The sequence below is a fragment of the Cylas formicarius genome, unplaced genomic scaffold, assembly GCF_029955315.1.
Source record: "Cylas formicarius isolate icCylForm1 unplaced genomic scaffold, icCylForm1.1 PGA_scaffold_1__22_contigs__length_36826433, whole genome shotgun sequence".
NCBI lineage: Eukaryota > Metazoa > Arthropoda > Insecta > Coleoptera > Brentidae > Cylas > Cylas formicarius.
In genome coordinates this window covers 20,943,615-20,963,773 of record NW_026844264.1, presented here as the reverse complement: position 1 = coordinate 20,963,773, position 20,159 = coordinate 20,943,615, and the positions used below count along the sequence as shown (strand labels likewise).

Here is a 20,159-nt window from a genome sequence, read left to right as displayed (position 1 = left end):
ACTTCTACTCAGGAACATTTTATTCATTCATTCATTTTCTTTTGAATCTTTTTAGTATGCCAATAGGCATCTGGTACTTTGTCTTGTATTTTCACCATTTCTTCGGGAGAGGCATCTTTCCCATGATACATAAAAAATTTCTCCAACAGCTTAACTGAATATAGGGCTTGCTGAATGGTTGGTGATGGTTCCAGATCAACTTCTTCATCTTCTTCTTCCTCTTGGTGATCTTCATCACCCTTTCTTGCTTGTTGCAATATGGCTTCCTCTGTCAAGTCTGCTGTTGTAAACAAATCCTGATTTATCACCATAAAATCTTGCAACTCCTCGCTTGTAAACGTAATTGTTGTTTGAAACTGCTTTATCCACTCGCTTAGTGGCTGATCATCTTCCAAGTCCTGTTCGCATTCTGTATCGGTAATAAGTCCTGCTTGACGACAGGAGTGTTGAATTGTTTCTGCTGTCACCTCTTTCCAAGCCTTACTAATAAAGTTGACTGCATCTAGCATATTAATGGAAAATTTGTCTTCAGACTCGATCATTTCCATTAAAATGTTTTTCCTGTATAGACTTTTATTACGGTCTGGTCCATCGGCTGTAATACACTTGTTGTTTTGGCTGGAAGAAATGCCAATTCAATATTTTTCTCCCCTTTAATTCTCCTCTTCAAAAATTTGCTAGTTTTGGCCACGTCTTCTCTAGCCAGTCGTTAGTGACGTTTCTGTCGACATCACGGGCTTCGCCACTTATCTGTCCATAATTTATACCATGTCTCTGTTTGAACTTCCCCGACCATAATTTCGAAGCCTTGGAATCGATAATGCCAAGCCGTTCAGCAAACTTTTCTGGTTTTAGTTTTACGATAGGTCCAGAGAGTGGTACATTTTTAAGACGTTGCCATTGGAAGCACTGCAACATTGCCCGATCCAAATCTTCAAATTTTGGTTTTCTTAGTTTTTTACTATAACTGCCAGCCGCTTCAGTCTGAATGATTTTTTCTTTGCAGTTTTAAATCGTGGATACAGTCGACGGTGTAAGTCTTATAGAGAGTGAGAAATTCGTGATACAGAGTGGATTAATACATAGCTTTGTATGGAGACGTAATAGTACAACAAATTTTGTTCGTAATAAAGAGTTTTATGTTATACAGAGTTGCGCTATATATTATTAAAGAATTATAAATTCTTTTGATATTGTATTTTAATACAAAGTTATTGCTAAATGGGAAAAAATAAAATATTTAGTAACAGTCGCTACAGATATTGTAAATTGCTAATTGCATCCTGTCCTTGATAGACACGTCGCTGCAACCCATTATGATCCGTGCACTGTTGAGACTGACCAACTAACCAAAAATCAATGTTACATATTTTTTATATATATATTATTATATATATTTATGGGTTTTAAAAAATCTATTCAGTGTGGTTCCATAATTAAATGCGCCACTACTATGCGTACTTTATTTGCAAAAAGGAAATCCAAGGGGAATCCAAATTTTAACTTGAATTTTCTAAATTATTATGTAATGTTATTTTATTAATATCATTTTAATTTCTAATTATTTGGTTGCCTTGTTTTAAATTAAAAAGGCCACCACCAATTTGATTTCTAATTTGTTGTTGCAGTTTTTAACACCGCAAAGAAAAAGAAAACATTTTTAAAACTTTCAGTAAATTTCTTTATTAAGCGTAGATCTAAGATAACAACAGTTTCAATACCGGTTAACTAACTAATTGTTACAGTCAAGAAAATTCTAGCACGAGATTACAGATCACAATCTACCCACAGAAGCAACGAGAGTACAAACTTTATCAAAAAACACGCAGATCAACCAGAATCGAAAATATTTGAAAAAACATCTTGAAAGTATATGGATTTGTTTGTATCGGACAAGTGGCATTCTGGTGGCAGATATATTGAAAGAATGAAGAAATTGTTAACGCACAATATTACAAAGTCGCTTCTTTATCGAAACCATCAAATAAATCGCCATAAAACAGATTTAAAATACCCGTAGACAATAGTATAATCATATTTTCCAATTTCGATAGGGTTTAGTTTATTTTAGCATAATTTTGTGCTTTGTGCACTTAGTGAACATAGGGCAACTATAAAAATCCTAGTAATTATAAAGAAAAATTAACAGGTGTTGTAGTTTGTTAATTACTTTCCGTTTGGGGTTATTCAATATTCAAGCCTTTCGAAGTTCAAGCCTACCGCAGAACTAGAAGATTAATCGTTAGAGCATTGGAATAATAAAAAATTGGTACCGGATAAAACTAGAGCATGTGGTTTCTGAAAATTCGATAATCGTCAGTCAATAAATCTTGTGTTCTTAGCACCAACAGTCGCCAAGCATATCTTCAAAAAACAAAATTTTACATTTTATATGGCACAGATCCAGACAACACAGCCCACTAGGTTAGTTTTTCTCAAAACGATCTTTTCCAGATTTCAGCGGAATCTAAGCTAAACATTCCAATTTAGCTTAGAATGTATAATTAATAGGAAACGATTGCAAATTTTAAATAAAATCTCATCGGTTTAGCCTAAACTGTTCTGCAGAATTTATAGTAAATACATTAGAGACACTTTTCGTTCGTCGATAATCTATGATAAATACTTAACATTATACTTAAAATTGTTATTTACAGAAATGCATACGGAAATATCACATAAATATCATATTAAAAATATAGTATAAAAATTCAAAACGAGGGAAATACATTTTGTAAAGCTATTTGGCACAAATATCGTTTTTTTTTTTTGGGTGAATAGATGCGCAATATTGGTTTTGAATTATCACCAAGATGTGTTAACTGCAATGGACAACTTGTAATAACCATACTGCAAAGTGTTAAAACAGCACCCATACGTCCGTTTTTCTTTAATTTGTTATATTTTTTACTTTTGTCTAAGTTACTCTATATACGTGACATGACATGACAACTTATGATTTTACCTATTTAATAGGTATCGTGAATGAAAAATTTTTGCACCAAATCAAAAAGCTTTCAGAAATACAAAACGCAATATGGATTGGGCCAATCACGGCTCACTTATTCGCGGCAGCCATGGCCGCTTGTCGCCTGAGGTCGGAACTCATACAGGCCGTCATAAAGAGACCGACTGCGAGACAAACAGACATCACCATGTTGGCCCAAGTGTCGTTCACTTGATAAAATATCGGCGAATAAATGTTGGTGAAGGCGATTCCAAACACCTGAGCGGCCGCATTCAACAGCCCGGCTTGTGTCCCTTCCGGTTCGGGATAAGTTAGTTCGGATCCCATTTCGAAGCCCACAGACAACAAGCCAGTCATGAAAAATCTAAAAAAGAAGCCCGACTTAGTTAGCTAGTGACATAATCTAGCCAGAATTTTGTCGTTCGTACGAAAACCATAACTTACCAACCAAAATGATCAGAGGCTACTTCGCTAAAATATTTTTAAGAAAACACACGCAAAATATAATTATGACGTTCGTAACTATTATTACTTGATAAACACAAGAATTTATACTTTATTCATAGGTAAGGGATAAGACAACGGAGAGTCGACCACTTTTCGGCTGATATCAGGGTAAGTACTGAATATCCCGTGCCTATTTACAACACTTTTTCAAAATTGAAGATTCTTTAATTTGCTTACAAAATAACGTAGACTTCATTGAAATTAATCTTAATGACGACTCAGAGAGAAACAGAATAAGATAACCACGCACTTACTTCCTGTGGCATATTTTCTATTAGTACTAATGTTTTTATCATAATAAATAAGAACTAAAAGTTCAGATTTTGACGAAATTATATATTTTTACATGAGAATTGTTTCGACAATACCGTGTCTTTATCAAATATATCAAATATCAAAATTTTATACATTTCGTATTATTGTTTTTTAAAAAAATTTTCCTATTGTGTTGTTAGTTCTGAAAGCTATTTTTAAACCATATTTTGACAAATGTTTTGAAACATTTTCACTAGGTTCTCCTATGTATGTAATTGGTTTAAATTGTTCGTGTTATGTATTAGGTTTCGGATAAATAAAGTTTACTGGTGTCTGGATTTGTTTTTTATTTATAATTTTATCTGTAATGGACGGATTGTAGCCGTTGTTCAGTGCAATTTATTTAATATTATTAAGTTCTTTTTTGGAATTTTCTGTTGAGAGTGGCGTATTAAGAAGTCTGTGTATAAAAGAATGAAATGTGTGTATAAGGGTGATTTGAGCTGTTATGTAGGACTGTGTCCGTGTGTGAAGGTTTATGATAAATGGAAAAATCTAATTTGTTTTGCGTTTTCCTAATAGTTAAGTTTAAAAAATTAATAGAGTTAGCTTGTTCAATCTCGATAGTGAATTTTATACGATTGTGTAATGTGTTAATATAATTTAAAAAAGAATTCAATTCAATTCAAGGATGTTCTAGTATATTTTCCAAATTATCCATAAAAATCTCGGCTAACAAAGGACTAAGTGGGTTTCCATTAATCATACCTTCCTTAGAGATGTAAATCTGTCCAATAAATTCAAAATAATTTTGGTCTAAAGATACTATTAAGCAATCTAATAAATCTTGTTTCACCATTGGGTTAACTTGTTTCCGAGTTAGGGTGAAATCTACTAAATCTCTCACATCCATTGGTGGAATACTGGGAAATAAGTTTTGTACATCAAAAGACAATAGTGTGCAATTGTCATGTAAAAATATATAATTTCGAGAAAATCTGAACTTTTAGTTCTTATTTATTTTGATAAATGCATTTTCATCAAGTAAAAGCCACCTTAGTTCAATTTTTTATCATACCTAAATAAACATAATATAATATTAAAACTATATATTTTTAAAACACGTTAAAAGTCTGTCCATCATGCTCTGTTCTACAATAGCCACTGGTCATATGCTTTGTTGCCGTCGCCAGGTTCGATAATTGACGTCAAGAGTTAAGACGATACATTATTGATTTTTCGAAATCTTCTACCCGCTTAACAAAATTGTTATATTTATTAACACTGGTTGATGAAAAAATTGTAATTAAAAGCACACTAAAAAAAGAAAAATTCTAACTGGGAAACCCACCCACGTTTACAATCTTATCTTATTTAACATTAAAAAGTAGGGCAACTTTAGATAACGATATTTTTTCAAAATAATTACAATATTCCTTGTAAATAGCCGTACGTATAAGTTAAAAATCATTTCATTCATTTTATTTTCATTTTAATTATATAAACTAATTGTTATTTTAATAGATATCTAATTGAAATGGTTTCAACTTCCTATAAGTAAATATACGTTTTAAATCATTTTTTTCTATCATAAAATAACCTGCTTCGTTTCAACTCATTTAATAAGCAAGTAGAAGCCTCAATTTTTATTAATATTAAACTCGTAACGTAAAATTATTTTCTAAAAGTTCTTATAAACTTTACACACCAGCTACATATGCCTACATATTCTTCAGTTTCTTTTTTTAATTATCCCCAGATAAAAGCATGTGACAGAGAAAGTAACCAAAACTATTTAAATATTTTATTACAACAGTTGCCTTTTTATTCGCTGTAAATGTTTGCTTAATAATGTACTAAAATTTTTTATAATTTATTAGTAATATGGCAAAGAAACATATTCGATGTGGTGGTAAAAGTGAAATGCTTAAATTTCCTTTTGTTTCAGAAGATTAAACACAAGCACTTTGAACCAAATTCAAGAAAATTTAAAAATGTTAAGGTAAAGCGCTTTCAACACCCGCGAAATCCAAAATCAATGAGTACATGCAATAAATATTTTGGTATCCCTCCCAGTACTCTTTACTCAAACTCATATTTTGTTTATTTTAGTCATTTTACCTATTCCCGTTGACCGGTTCAAATTTTTGGAAAGTTCTTGTGATTTTGTAATTCAGTCAATAACGAAAATTAAGTAAATCATACCATTTGTATATAACCATTTATTAGAAAAGTACAGTAACGCCAACAGTTGCTAGGCACGAAATCACAGTTTAGGGCTTCCGCTTTTGCGTATATTCTATATTCCTTACAAACAGCAAGAAACAATCGAGATCTAGAAGAAAGAAGCAAATAATTTTAGTACGAAAGCAATGAAGTCACTGTTCTCTTTTCTAATAATTCCACCTATATCTTTGGAACTTGGATTTTTCTACGGATAACTCCTGTGAACTGAACGGTATAGCTATAAGGTTTCTTTGCAATACAAAAAATGGCAATATTTCGAAAACTAGAAGCATTTGGAATGTAGAGCTTTACAAAGTTACCCTTATTTTTAATTGCAAATAACATTAGATTAATAAGAAGAAAATAAAATTTGTTAAGAAGGCTGTTCTTACAAATGAAGCTACTTGAAATGGAATATGAATGAAATCGGCTGGAATATACACACGAATTTCTCAAAATTCGCTATTATATTTTTTTTTTGGAAGACTTAAAATTTAGATCGTAGAACATTCAAATTTAGTTAATAAATTACAGTTAACTTACCCAAGTCCACCGGCTACCACATAAACAACATAAAGGCCTTTATCTATGGTAAACGTGAATACAAGCATCCCAATTAAGGCAAACGCATATACGACCACAGTTGTTTCCCTAAAACAGAAATAAAAACTGTTAAATCATTAAGCGCATGGGACAATCAATTTAACAGTTATCAGTTTGAGTGATGCATATTTCGGAAATATTTTGTCAAAATAAGTCCGGATTTCATTAAATTTTCAAGAAAAAAACGCGTTAACTTTGGAAAGTGTATGAATACTCACTTAAATTTGCGAAACCTGTCAAGGACATATCCGCAACATACCGATCCTGCCATACCAGCTACTACGATTACCAGCCCAATACGCCCCGCATCAATTTCCGCACCCTAAAAATGTCGAATTATTTCTGTTGATTCAGCGTTTATCTAATTAATACAGCTAAAGATAGAACAATTCACAAAACTCTGTGGTCGCGCTTACCGGATAATAATTTAGAACTATTTCGTTAAGCAACGTAGAGATGGCGTAGAAAACTCCGGTGTTGATTCCGTAGGCCAAAAGAAGAAGAACGAAACTTTTGTTTTTAATTAAATTTTTCAACGAATCGAAAAAGCTCCCTTTTTCTTCGTTCTGTTGTTGGGCAGCGTACGACGGCGGCGTAGGAGGTCCATTTTTAAAAACTACAAAAAAAACATTTAGGACAACGAGCAAAATGATTTTAGAAAATAGCTGTAAGAGGGCTACCTTTTATATTTTGGGATTTGTAATAAAAAACTATAAGCTACCAACAAATATGATTTTATTGTTTCTCAAAATATTCACCCTAATGATCAATACACTTTTGCATTCGGTAAAACCAATCATCAAAGCACTTTTTCCATATCGATTAAGTTCCATTTTTTACAGTCCCATTTTTTTTTAATTTATCGCAAAAAACACAAACAACATAACCAACACTCTTTCGCCAAAACCTAAGTAAACCTAACCTCAAAATGTCCTATAAAAACGTTGGTCGCCAGATGTCAATAGTAGTTTAAGAAAATACCGAAACATAAAAGGCAGCCCTCGTAGCACCGCGTATAATAGATAAGTGATCAAAACTTTAATCACTTCAATCGCTGCTCGTCAAGCGAATATGGATCAAATTGGACACTTAAAATAAAAATCATCTTTATTAAAAAAGTGTTTGTGTCTAGAGCTCAGTATTCATAAAAAACATAATGCTAAAAACAGCACATGAATATATGTTACAGCTTGAGGGTCCTATGGTGTATTGTTTAAAAATCATACTGTTTTGCTGGGCAACATTTTGTGTACTTAAGAAAACATAAGCATAAGCCAATTAATGTTATAAGTTTGTTTCAAGCTATAACTTTATCATTTATTAACTAAAATATCAATTATTTATATATAGATGACTGGAACATAATATCATGTGTAAAAATGATTCCCAAATATACAGGGCGTGAAATTGCTTTCATGCAAAATTCGAAATTTCAAAATTGCACAGATTGAGTCTGTGTCGCAGATGATGACATCAGTTTTCATCTATTTGATTTAGATCGGATCGGATCCAGCCGGTACAGATAGATACATCTATTTAAATGTAAATACACCAAAGCGGCATTAAAAAAACTAAATATATCGGATACATTCACTAGATTTCAACCACACACATTCAGATATGATGCATATTTCAATTTTGATTATTGTTGATTATTTAAGTTTTTGGACAGTCTTTTTATTTTACTAGCGATTTTATACACAAATAAACCACGAACTTAGGTATCTCAATAAGTTGGTTCTCTCCAATGTAATGTTGCTTTCCTTTTTTCACTTTTCAAAAATTATATAATATGTCTCTTTAATTGCTAAATCCTAATGTTTACAATTTAATTTCTGCTTATGGAACTTCTAAGTTATTAAATATATTTTTAGATAAAAATTAAACCAATTCTTTATTAAAAACAGAAAATAATCTACAATCTAAACCTAAACACCTATAAAAAACATTCTTTCTTCATCCTTTCTTTCTAAATACTAGTCGATTTCAAGAGAATGGTAACTAATCTTATAAATATTGTCCGAATTTAATGCAAAATTCTAATTATTTAAGTCTGTCTCAAGTATTCTAGAGGCTTTAGAAATAAAGTTCAAATGTAATTTACTAAATTGTAGTACGTTGAGTGCGAAATTTGAATTTTAAGTAGCTTTTCAGTTCAAATTATAATTTATTAAATATTTTCCAAACCAGTATAAAACAACGTTTGAAAGTAAAGTAGATAATAAGGTTATCAAAAAACACCGCATTATCGAAATAAAAAAAACTTAAATTCTGTAAATCATATTGACCACCCACACAAAATCTCTGGAGTAAATTAGGCACTACTTACATAGTAAAATAAGAACAAGTAACACGGAGGTCAATATTGCCACTCCTCCAAAAAGTATATAGAGTTGCGTAGTAACTTCGTGGACAGTTCCACCAGGCACAATCATCGGGGGTATAACAAAGCCAGCTGCAATGCCGATCTGTAATGCGAGAAGAAAAATGTAAAATGTCTCATATATTCAAGGCGAAGTGTACTCACTTGATTTCCGAAAACTCCAATACTACAAGCGGAAGAAACCTGATCTGGACCGAACCAGACAGATGCCAGTCGCGCAGGGACGGACAAGACAAACACCTGAGATAAGGCTACTACTCCCTGTCCCAAGAAACTGATGTAGAATCGATCCGGGTCAACTGAGGCGACTTTGATCCAGGCACCAAGGCATGTTCCCAAAATTCCTATGGTTATGGCCAGTCTTAAACCCTACAACAAAAAAATGAAAATTTTCGACATGCTCTTATTCTTTTTCCAAAATAAACATACTATCTTTCATGGATTTCTTATACCCAAATTTACAAAAAATCAAACGTTTTCTGGACAAGGAAAGAATTTTTTTCGATCTTAGTTTTTCTTTAAGTAGGCCATAAAATACATACAATAAAAAATACATAAAAGCAAATTTAACTTATCCAAATTGTTGGGACTTGTGCCCAATATTTTTTTTAATTCGCATTTTATTTTTTATTTACAATATCAGTGAATGTGTCTAAAGTATTTGAAGCAACTTCGACCAATTCCCTCAAAGGAAAAATTTTGCCGCAAACTTCAGAAGAGTTTGAGAATATTTAAGGCAATAAGAAGCAATTTAAGAAGTGAGTTCGTTTCTCGGTAGAAGAAGGAGGATATTGGCATTATTTAAATAGCAGTGAAATTGTGTCAAACAAAATTAATAGTATTTTTGGATGCAATTAGCAAATTATGTTTCCAATTTTCTATATTTTTTCAATAAAAATAACCAAATCTTTTAAAAATGCCCATTTACTATGTGCAAAACATGTTCGCAAATATTTTAGTACCTTTGCTTTTTTTTAGATTTTTTAATTCTATTTATGATGACTAATCTAAGTAGAGTTCACCGATATCTGCCCTTTTAAAAATGTCAATCAAAATAATCACAATTTTGCGATTCCCCTTTCAGATAAATTCCACTGTTTCTAAAAAATATATCACGCAAAAAATGCATGCTTCAATTAGCAACTTCAGAATTATAAGAGTACACATCAAAATTGAAGGTGTTAGTTTTAAAAACGTGTGCGCTAAATATTTCCCAAATGCTTGCTTATAAACCTAGTAAAATATTTATTGATATATCGACAGCTATAATATAGTTTTCGAATTAAACTAATGCGAACATTATTTAAGACAACGCGGAATAGTATTTCAACTATTTCGTCAAATACAACAATGATTGATATCAACACGAAATAGGACCTTACAGTGCGGCGAAGTTTTTTCATAACAGCCGTGACGAACAGGCCGTTTGAAAATGGTTTCCACTCTTACAGAAAACATTCATTACGTTATTCGTCCATAAAATTATTTAGACGATATTTATACATACTTAGTGGTCTCTTAGCCTATGAATGGTTTTGACAATAATCTTGATGAAACAGCACTTTCTTACAATGTTAATCAAAAGGTAATCAAAATAATTAAAATGAAGAAGTTAATTAAAAAAAAATTTACAGTTTAGTTAGTTTAGTTTAGTTTTTAGTTCATAGTTTATTTCGGTTTGTCTACTCTTCGTATTTCACACTTTCTAATTTGAAAATAATATAAAAACTAGTAAATACCAAATTTCTCTGAACAATTGTAATGTAAGCATCATCAGCCACGATATTACAAAATAGTGCTGTCTCCAGGACAAGTCTCTTGTTAAAGAAGCTGCATAACCTTTTTTATTTTTGGTAGTTGTGTCATTTTAATTTTTTTATTAGTTCATTAAACATTAGTCTAAATTCTCTTAAACTTAAATTGTAATCTAGTGGTTGTTTATTTTTATTAAAGCATGGTTAACCAAAATTAGCCATTATATTACTATTACGGTAACATAACTAATATGAGTAGTATTACAAAAAATTGAAAAATAACAACCAAATCGAAGGCAGTGGTCCGAAACAGATAAACCCTATTAATTTGCTCAAAAATTTTACTGCCGCCAATTTGACCGATGATTGGTCTGCAGTAGAGCAACATAATGACGTAAGAATCATCTCAGTGTACATTGAACTAAAATAGCATTCACAAAATACATTTTGCGTATAATTTCAATTAACAATTGAATGGTGCCAAAATCAGTTCTAATGAAAAGTACACACAAAAAGCGGTTAATATCTGGCTTAAATCTAGTCCTAACCACGAATCCACGTTTCCAGTTTGGAATATGTAATTATTTCACACCATGAATGAATATTATTTTCGAATTATTAACCGACATTTCTTTGATCTTTTCATTAGATGCTCGCCCAATATGCATTACAGTTAAATTGGTTTAGAATACTTTGATTGGTTTAATTTAGTTTTGGATGCCCCAATAAAAAATTACATAATAAAATTTACCTATGTAAGAAAAAGGACCATATTAGGTAAAAGCCGAACAGGTAATTTGTTAAATAATTTTGTATACCTGATTATAAGGAGCTTTAGCAGGAAAATGTTTAAAGAATGTTTAGATATTTGTATATTAAAATCGTTTCTGAGCGAGTCTGATTTGTATTAAATGAATGTATTAAATTTAAACCTACAAGTTTTATAAATTCATTTTTCAAGTCTGCATCTCCCATAATAAAAAGCCGACCCTGCACGTGAACATTTTATTTGCATTCTGCGAATTTGCATTTAAACCCTAACCCAGATAAAACGACACATTGTTTCCACTTCCGAAAGATCAAAAATTTACGATAACGTTCCTCTGATTTCTGATAATCCGTGGTAAAAATATTTCCACAAAAACTCGTCTAAAAGCGTAATCTTAATCAGAAATCTATGGCAAAGCGTTTATTGCAACAGAACAGAATTCTTGGTTATTTTTGTGCATTTCCTAAACTCACGCTTTGTAAATGACAGGGTCTTTGAACAAAATCAATACTTAACGATATATAATGCGTTTATGTCCTCTTTAGAAGTGAGGCAAATTGACAATGAAGTACTAAACTTTTGTAATTGAAAATTGACTGTGCAAAAAAACTGCTTTAATCTATGGGAATTTTTTGCCCGCACTGCAACTTTGCACTTATACCTTACCCAAGCGCATGAAGCAAAAAGTCCAAAAAATATGTACCCTCCATACTCAAAAATCGCAACGCGAGGAGTATCGAAAAAATAGTAAAAGTACGAAGATAAACTAAAGTAGTATTTAATAAATTTAAAATGAAAGCTGTGAAAAAACATGTTGTTTCCTGTTGTTTACTCGCGACCCCTTTATCAATTTGCAAATACAAACAAGCCAATAATAATAACAAGTGCTGTCAATCAAGTCTAAGACGCACTATCCACAAACTCCAAATTCCAGACATGTGGATTCGTCGCTTACGAAGCATGAAATTGTGCTGATAATGTACTAATCGCAGACTCAAGGAATTTGCGTGTGTCAATCAAATGAAGTATTCTTAAAACTAGATATGGAACAATTTGTCCAGTGCCGCTATTTTATTATCGTCGAGGACCTCTTGTGTTATCGATTAAGATGTACGTCACGAGTAACAAACTCAACAATTTATTTAAATTCAATAGCGTCATAGTTTTAATCTGAAAACTATCGAAAGTGTCTAACTAAACAAACCGACTACATAGTTTAAAAAGCTCATCCAAACAAAACAAAAGTCTGCCAGAAAAAGCTGTAATTTTCCTTTATAGAGTAGCATTAATGATTACAATGTTTGACTGAGATATGCCTTGTAGAGTCCAGTAAGCAGGTCTCCATGAAAACATATTACACAAGTATTTCAATTACATAAGAAACTGTTCAGAATGATCTTAGGAAGAGCCTTCGTAACCACTTCATATCAGAACCACTATGTCCTTACTTCTGAATGTTAAAGAATGAATCACTATATTTTGATTTTTGTTATATCTTATAACATAGCTAATATGTAACTTGTATGTAACTTAATTTTAATTTTTATCACTTTTCGTTCTTTCCAGCTAATTTTTACCATATTTTGATAAGTTCAAATGTTTATTTCAAATGTGACAGTTATGCATTTGTGATTTAGATTCAGATTGGGGAGCGAGCAGTTAACCTCTGCGTCACTGCTCTCCAAAGAATTTATTGTCACTCCTTCAGTAATAATAGAGCTTTTTCCCTTATTGGTATATTTTGTTGATTGCAGATAGATAGATAGATAGATAGATAGATCTCCAACGTTATAGTGGGAGTTGTGCTCATAGCGTTAATAACTCACAGCTATGAGCACAATGCCACAATTGTCGACTTAAGAAATATATTTGAGGTTTCAGATAAAACGTTATCGGGCGTTCGATGACGCCACGATTATTAATTAACAAATTATATAAATCGTAGAGCGACTTTGCTAAGGAAATTGAGCCATTAACAGAATCAGGTAGCGTTACCTTTAGAAATGTCAAAACATAATAAGGAGATTATCGTTAGATGACGATCATCAATATTTAACAAAATACGTAGTAAATATTCGAATCTGGACTATTTTTTCGAGTCTTTCTAATTGCTGAATGTCAAATAAAAGTAACAACAAACACATCCAATGTTTCGACCTAATTTAATTCAAAAACGAAACAATAACTCACGTAAATGTTGTTGCGAAAATCTTTAAGCTCTCCGCACCGTGCCTGAATAACTATCTCAATACCAAATCGGTCTATATCAACAATTAAAAATCTAATAAATATCTAAATGTATTAAGTTTTACTTTGTAATTATAGGAAATTTTCGAACAAAACTATTTTGTTTGATTATGACCGAGTTGTGTCAACCACATATTTTTCTATAGAATCCATGTATACTTATAGAAAAAGTTTCCAAATTGATTAATTATTTTAACGTATGTTTTTACAAAAATGCCAATATGTATGTTTAATTACCTAATCTTTTGTCTCAGAAATTCCTTTTTACTAGCTAGCCTGTTTGCTCTAGTATTAGATAAGGACCAGGAAGAATTGTTTGAGATCTATCAATAAAATATTGAAAAATATTTTTTATTTATTAATAACGTAAAGTTCCTTGTATAAGAGAACTACATCACAAAATAATCGACTACTTCTGATGCTGATACAACGTACAGAATGTTGAAATATTGCCCAATATTTGGTAGCGTATTGCATGGTCCTTTTCAAGATTTTTTTATGTTGACTTCAGAAGTGTCTGCATTAGCAGCATAGCCAAAACCATGTAATCTAGTAGTTATATGAAAAAGCTTTACACACCTTCCTAGATTAATGCTAGAAAATTTAAAAATAAAACAAAAAAAATGTAGAATTCAGCTACTACACCCTACAGCTAAACGACCTGTGTGCTGGACTCGTTCCTATCTGCGTTCGAAAAAACTTGGGAATGCGGGAACAATCGGATTATTACAGAGGCCGCCTGTCGACAGACAACTGTACATAAATTATAGCATGTATAGTGTGTAAAAAGCTAGTGAATTTAATTTTTACTTTTTACAAAACTTCTGGATTCCTTCTGCGTCGGTTTTTGCTGAGTCGAACTTGCTAACGTTTCGCCAATCATCCTGTTGGCTTCTTCAGAGCTTGAATGAAATAGTTTCAGCTAGACTCAGCAAAAACCGACGCAGGAGAAATCCAGAAGTTTTGTAAAAAGTATTACAGTAGCCTGTGGAAGTTTCTTTGAACAATTGACTTTAATTTTTATTTTGTATGAAATAAAGTTTCAGTTTCAAATAGTTTTACGCCAGTGACTTTCCAGTACGTTTAATTTTTTTAATTTTACCGTCTTATTCGACGGCGTTCTTTTAAAAATGCAATATGTAAATTTCTGAGAGCCTGTAAAACGAAAAATTGATTTCTTGGAAATATATCGGGGTTTCTATAAAAAGAAACAAAAGTTGGTAAACATTTAAATGACAGCCCGTGATCATTTGTTTTCTACTACTGCTAAATAAAAAACTACTTCATGTTTGCGAAACCAACTAGTAACGTCTGTAACACGTCTATAATAAATAAATGAAGTTCTCACCAATTTTTCTAGAAGAAAACTTCCTGGGAAGATGAATGGAATGTAAAGTATCATATAAATCAAGGACGTCCAATTCACCCATTCCTTGGAAACACCGTAATAATCTCGAATCACGCCGCTGATAATGGAAAACTGAATCCACTGCATAGCATTCGATGCAGAGAAAAGGACGAACAGAAACAGAATAAACCATCTTATCTTGTAAACTTTGGGCGGCTCGATGTTCGGTAAGCTACCAGCACTTCCACTTTTTGATTCCAGATCCATTGTAGAACTCATATCGTGGAAGATATCTGGTAGACCTGCAATATTTTTGACCGTGAACATTGAATTTCAAATAAAACTTTTAGATATCATGACTACTAATAATTAAACAACAATTTCAATTGCTTAGAAAATGATCTTTTGGGACAGACAACATCAATGTAATTTGGATTTATGTATAGACATAAATTATATATAGAGCGTTCGTCGATATTTATTTATACTGTAAAAGAACCTGTTGCAGTAGTTGGAGGATATGATGATATGTAAATTTGTAATATCAAAATATAATACAAAAGATTTATATTATAACTATAAGGTTATCTCAATCTATTATCAATAAACCAAAAAGTGATGTACCTTTATATTGTATTCTACACAGGCAATATTGTAGCAGGAATAATCACGCACAGATATACCGGAACTAAAAGCGTCTCTACTCTGCTCAATGCTTTTATATAAAGTATGTGAAAATTGCAATCATTACTTTATCAGATCGAGTATATAAAATAACCTATTGTCACAAATAATCACACATTCTCAAGATCACACACACGTTGAAACAGATTGAATTTTGAGTTTACTTCGTTTTTAAACGCAATAATAGCGTAATCATCGCTAATTTTTTGCGAAAATATTAAATTTTATACGTAACCACGAATATCGAGATGATATTAATTTGGGATAGGTATTGTACAAGACCAGCAAGCTAGAAGACTATAGTTCCCTGTTCATTTTGTTGTAGAGGGTAGCTCACAGCGGCATATTTGAAGTGCCTGGAGAACGGCCAAATGTAATTATTTCAAATTACACAGAAGAATGTGTTCTAAATATTCGGAAAGGGCTGTAGTTGCCGTTTTAATTCGATAATACCTTACTAAATCTAAATGGCACCCCTGCAGATTTGATCAATGGCATCGATGTCCGCATCACCCTATATCTTTTATAATATTTGGAATAAAATATAATTATAGGCATTTTTGTTTAATAAACGAGTTATCAATTTTTTGCATACAACACTTTTTTAGGTGTTGCATATAATTTGTGATCGTCAGGTCGTTAGAAACCGACACATGTCAAAACACCATTAATCCGAAGTGGCCAACGAAGATGAAGTCTTTGCATAGAGAGCTTTCAATAAACAATTTACATTCGAGATCTACATAACGGCACTTAATGGTGCGAATCCTGCAGGCATGACCTATACTCGGAGAGGGTAAAAAGGTTTTCAACAGTACGAAGGACAAGCCCACTACTCCATTCGACCCGTGACCGAGGTCCAGAGAGAAGAAGACTATACAGGATTGGCGCGCCAATTTTAAGAAATTGAACTCCTACGACAAGCCGTTAGTCAAGTCAGACCAGAGGATATCCGCCAATCGAGGTTGTTAACCAGAGGGAGGTCAAAAGTCAATTGCTGGTGATGGATCGATCGAATGCGCACTTGTACGTTTCGTTGTTATAATTGTAAACCCCCCCGCTTAGATCGTAATAAATAATTCTTGCCAAAAGTTGGTACTCGATAGTGGTTCCAAAAATGTCCTACAAGACTTTATTTTTGTAACACCCTTTATTGTTGAATTCTTCCACGATCTCCTCGCAATATTTTGTTAACTTAAAGAATGGAATAGGTAGATTTTTTCTAATTTTCAAATTAAATTGTTGCGGAAGCCGTTTAAGTAAGATAGATAGATAGGACTACCTGACGCCAGAATTTTTTTTTATGTTTACTTACTTTCACGAGAAACAACAACACTGCGTCACCGAACATTAACATAAGAAGAGCCAATCCCCATCGGTGCTCAAAATATTGCCGATCTTCCATGCCTCTCTTCAGCACCCCTCGTTCACACTTATTAGCATATCGATATTGCTTTATTGAAAAGATTTATTTTACTTAGCCACATGCAATCTACACGAAAAAAGTATGTTTCGATGATCCATGTTTGTTTATCGAATTTTAAAGATGGAAACTTACGGTGTGGTTCAAGAAGTCTGTAAAATCTACTTTTAAATATTGCAAGAGCCCAAACTTTTAATGCGATTTAGGGTTATTTCAGATTGCCACAGCTCAATTGATTTATAATGGAAATTAATTAAGTGTCCCTAACCAACGACAAGGTACCGCCAGATATATCAGATTTTTTTGGTGGATACGCTCAAAAAGTAGTTAACTAGATATTTTTATTTAAAAGTACGTTTTTTCAAAAAGTTCATCGAACACTTGAAAGATCTGCAAAAAGTTAAAGACGAAAAATATCGTCATAAGATAAACAAATTAAAAGATGCAAATCATTACATTACCTCAAGTATGGTTATGACCAGAATTAACAAGAAAATGTCACAAATTTCATACTCTTGAATGAAACCTTCATAGCTATCAACTTTTGATTTTATCTGTTAGTTGGTCTGACTTTAACACGTAACGACGTACTCAGAATTTTAATGTCATTTGCTAAACCGGAATACGTTTTTTTTTTTTTAATTGCAATAGGCATTTGGACGTGACGTAAGATATTGGTTTTCTTGATTGAATGGTTCTAACTTTTGCTGAGTTCTTATAAGCTCCGAAATACAATTTTCATTCGCCTTCTGAGCCGCTTTGATATACAATATGGCTTTAAAAAATAAAAACTGTAAAATAACAAAAGCAAATCAATCAAACATATACGAATCAATTAGAATGATAAGTGGTGGTCTACGCAAATTCAATTGCTGCCAAATGTAAATATGACGAATAAATATTGAACGCACATAGAATTAATAGAGTCAATCGAATTAAACCGGTTCTTAAAAATAACGAAGTGACTTGTTGAGGTGCTCATATTGTCGAAATAGTTTCCAGACACTTACCCCCAAAGTGTAGTGTTACACCTTGAAAAATTCACCAGACTTAATAATATATAGGGACGGGATCACTCAATCCATAAAACTAAAGCGTGAATCGCAACCGCAGTCAATTATTGTTAATGTTTAACAATAAAAAAATTAGTTGTAACAACATACGCCAATTGGGCATAATGTAAGTAGCAAACTCCTACAAGTAGGGTCCCCGCAAAGCCGCAAAGGTTTATTTCATTCAATTGCTTTACCATTTAAAATAAGTGTCGCATTTGAAAGTGATCTGATTATTTTAAATTATCAGAATATGAATACACCACAAAATTCATTATCAATATATTTTTTGCAATAAAAATGGAAGAATTATGGAAGTTATTTCGTCACAAAATAGGTAAAGATATTTTTTAAATAATTTTTTAAGGAAAATTTGGGTGAAAATCAAGAAGGTGTCATAATTTATTACTTCGAAATAGAAAATTTGAAATTAAAACTTGAAATTCTCAAAAAATGTTTAAAAATAATATTTATAAACAACTTCTCCTAAAATTTCGTATTTTGCAAAATTAATGGTTTTTCCGTGCACTACATCCGCAGCTAAATAAATCGATTGCAGATTAGTATTGTTACTCTTACAGTAAATTTATTTAAGAAGTTCATCCAATTTAAAAAGAAAAAGGTAAATGGAATATAAAAAACAATTTTGTTGAGAACAAATTATCTGTGAATCTAGGAGAAACCTACGAAGATTTTTGCTAGTAAAAATGCTAAAAATGTAAATATATAAACTTTTTTATGTAATATATATTACAGCATAGTTCGATTTGGCGTGAAATTTAAACATATGTGAGTTTGGCATTTAATTTATTTTCACTAATATTAATTACTACAAAATCTTCTGGCGATTGTCTGTCTAGCATTAATGTGCTTTATATATAATAATTATTGAAACAATAGCAACAAATATTCAAAAAATAAAACTGTCAGGTCCGGCGTAAAACTGTTGGCCTTTTCCTCTTTGCTCTTTTAAATACTAAAAATAAGTGGACGCGATACTCCTTTACTAATCACTTTTGCAACAGAAAATATTATATTGTTTCGAGTATTTTGAAAACGCCAAATATTCGGAAAGACTACTTTACCGAAACTTAGCTTAGTACAAAAAAGGAAAATTTAAAAAAAGGGGATTTCCATCTGAAAAAATATATTTTTTGGTAATATTTTCAATTTAAATTTTTTGAACACCGTATTAATAGGAAAAATAATAATCAATACAATAAAATCAATTAATGGTTGGTTCTTAATAAGGAACTCAACCGAAACCACAGGATTTAAATTTCACTTCTGCTCTCACAAATTGTGACTAAATATTTATATGAACTATGAGAGTCTATTTTTTTAAAATGTCACTTTCAAATAAAAAAAAGCTGTGCTTTCACATCTGGAAAACTTTTAAATAAGTTAATTTAAGACTTAAATAGAGCTAACCAATCAATAAAATTCGGTAACTTTTAAATGTTTAATGTAATCAAGTGATCGGTCAGATAAAATGGTTTGTGATGAATTACAGGTAAAAGAAACTTTTAAAATTATTAAAATATTTATTCTACACCAAAACTTGTTCCAAGTAAGCACATTACACCAATAGTTCTACTGCTTATTTTAAATGTTTTTTATGATTTTTTAATTCCTCAAAATATGGAAATTCGCCAATGCAAATTGAATTACCAAACTGATTTATGTAAGAATCAAATTAAACCACGAGAAGGCATAATTTATACAAATGAGCAAGACAAAGTCAAGAAACCTTACTACTACCCGTCTATTTCTATTGTAAAAATTTGCCTCATTTTTTTTATCGAACCGATGTCATTCCCGATAAAATTGTGCTGCAGTAAGAACACAAAAAGATATCATTGTCCAACATGGCAAAGTTAACAAAACAAACTCTACATACCGCAGAATAGTTTCTGGAAGCTTATATAAACACAAACAAA

At 31.7% G+C, this 20,159-nt stretch overlaps 1 protein-coding gene across 3 annotated transcripts; it reads right to left on the bottom strand.

Annotated features, from left to right (window-relative positions):
• Positions 1–1,678: 1,678 nt before the first annotated feature.
• LOC132697362 (uncharacterized MFS-type transporter C09D4.1) lies at positions 1,679–20,159 on the bottom strand. 3 transcript variants are annotated; one of them, XM_060662802.1, is made up of 8 exons: positions 20,120–20,159; positions 15,061–15,362; positions 9,087–9,311; positions 8,889–9,027; positions 6,976–7,175; positions 6,778–6,881; positions 6,500–6,607; positions 1,679–3,332 (listed from the first exon to the last, which is right to left on the bottom strand). In XM_060662802.1, the coding sequence occupies exons 2-8, from the start codon at positions 15,337–15,339 to the stop codon at positions 3,059–3,061; spliced, it is 1,329 nt and encodes a 442-aa protein (XP_060518785.1). In that variant the 5' UTR covers positions 15,340–15,362; positions 20,120–20,159; the 3' UTR covers positions 1,679–3,058. The 3 variants fall into 3 exon arrangements, with proteins under 3 accessions (XP_060518785.1, XP_060518784.1, XP_060518783.1); XM_060662801.1 differs by lacking the exon at positions 20,120–20,159 and adding an exon at positions 18,178–18,280; XM_060662800.1 differs by lacking the exon at positions 20,120–20,159 and adding an exon at positions 15,685–15,804.

Bases quoted from the DNA above. Each gene is read 5' to 3' on its own strand.
- LOC132697362 (XM_060662802.1), bottom strand. From the start codon at position 15,339: ATGAGTTCTACAATGGATCTGGAATCAAAAAGTGGAAGTGCTGGTAGC. The intron at 9,312-15,060 runs GTGAGAACTTCA...TTTTTGTTGTAG, and splicing joins GTTTTCTTCTAGAAAAATTG to GGTTTAAGACTGGCCATAAC. The intron at 6,608-6,777 runs GTGAGTATTCAT...TTTCTGTTTTAG, and splicing joins GACAGGTTTCGCAAATTTAA to GGAAACAACTGTGGTCGTAT.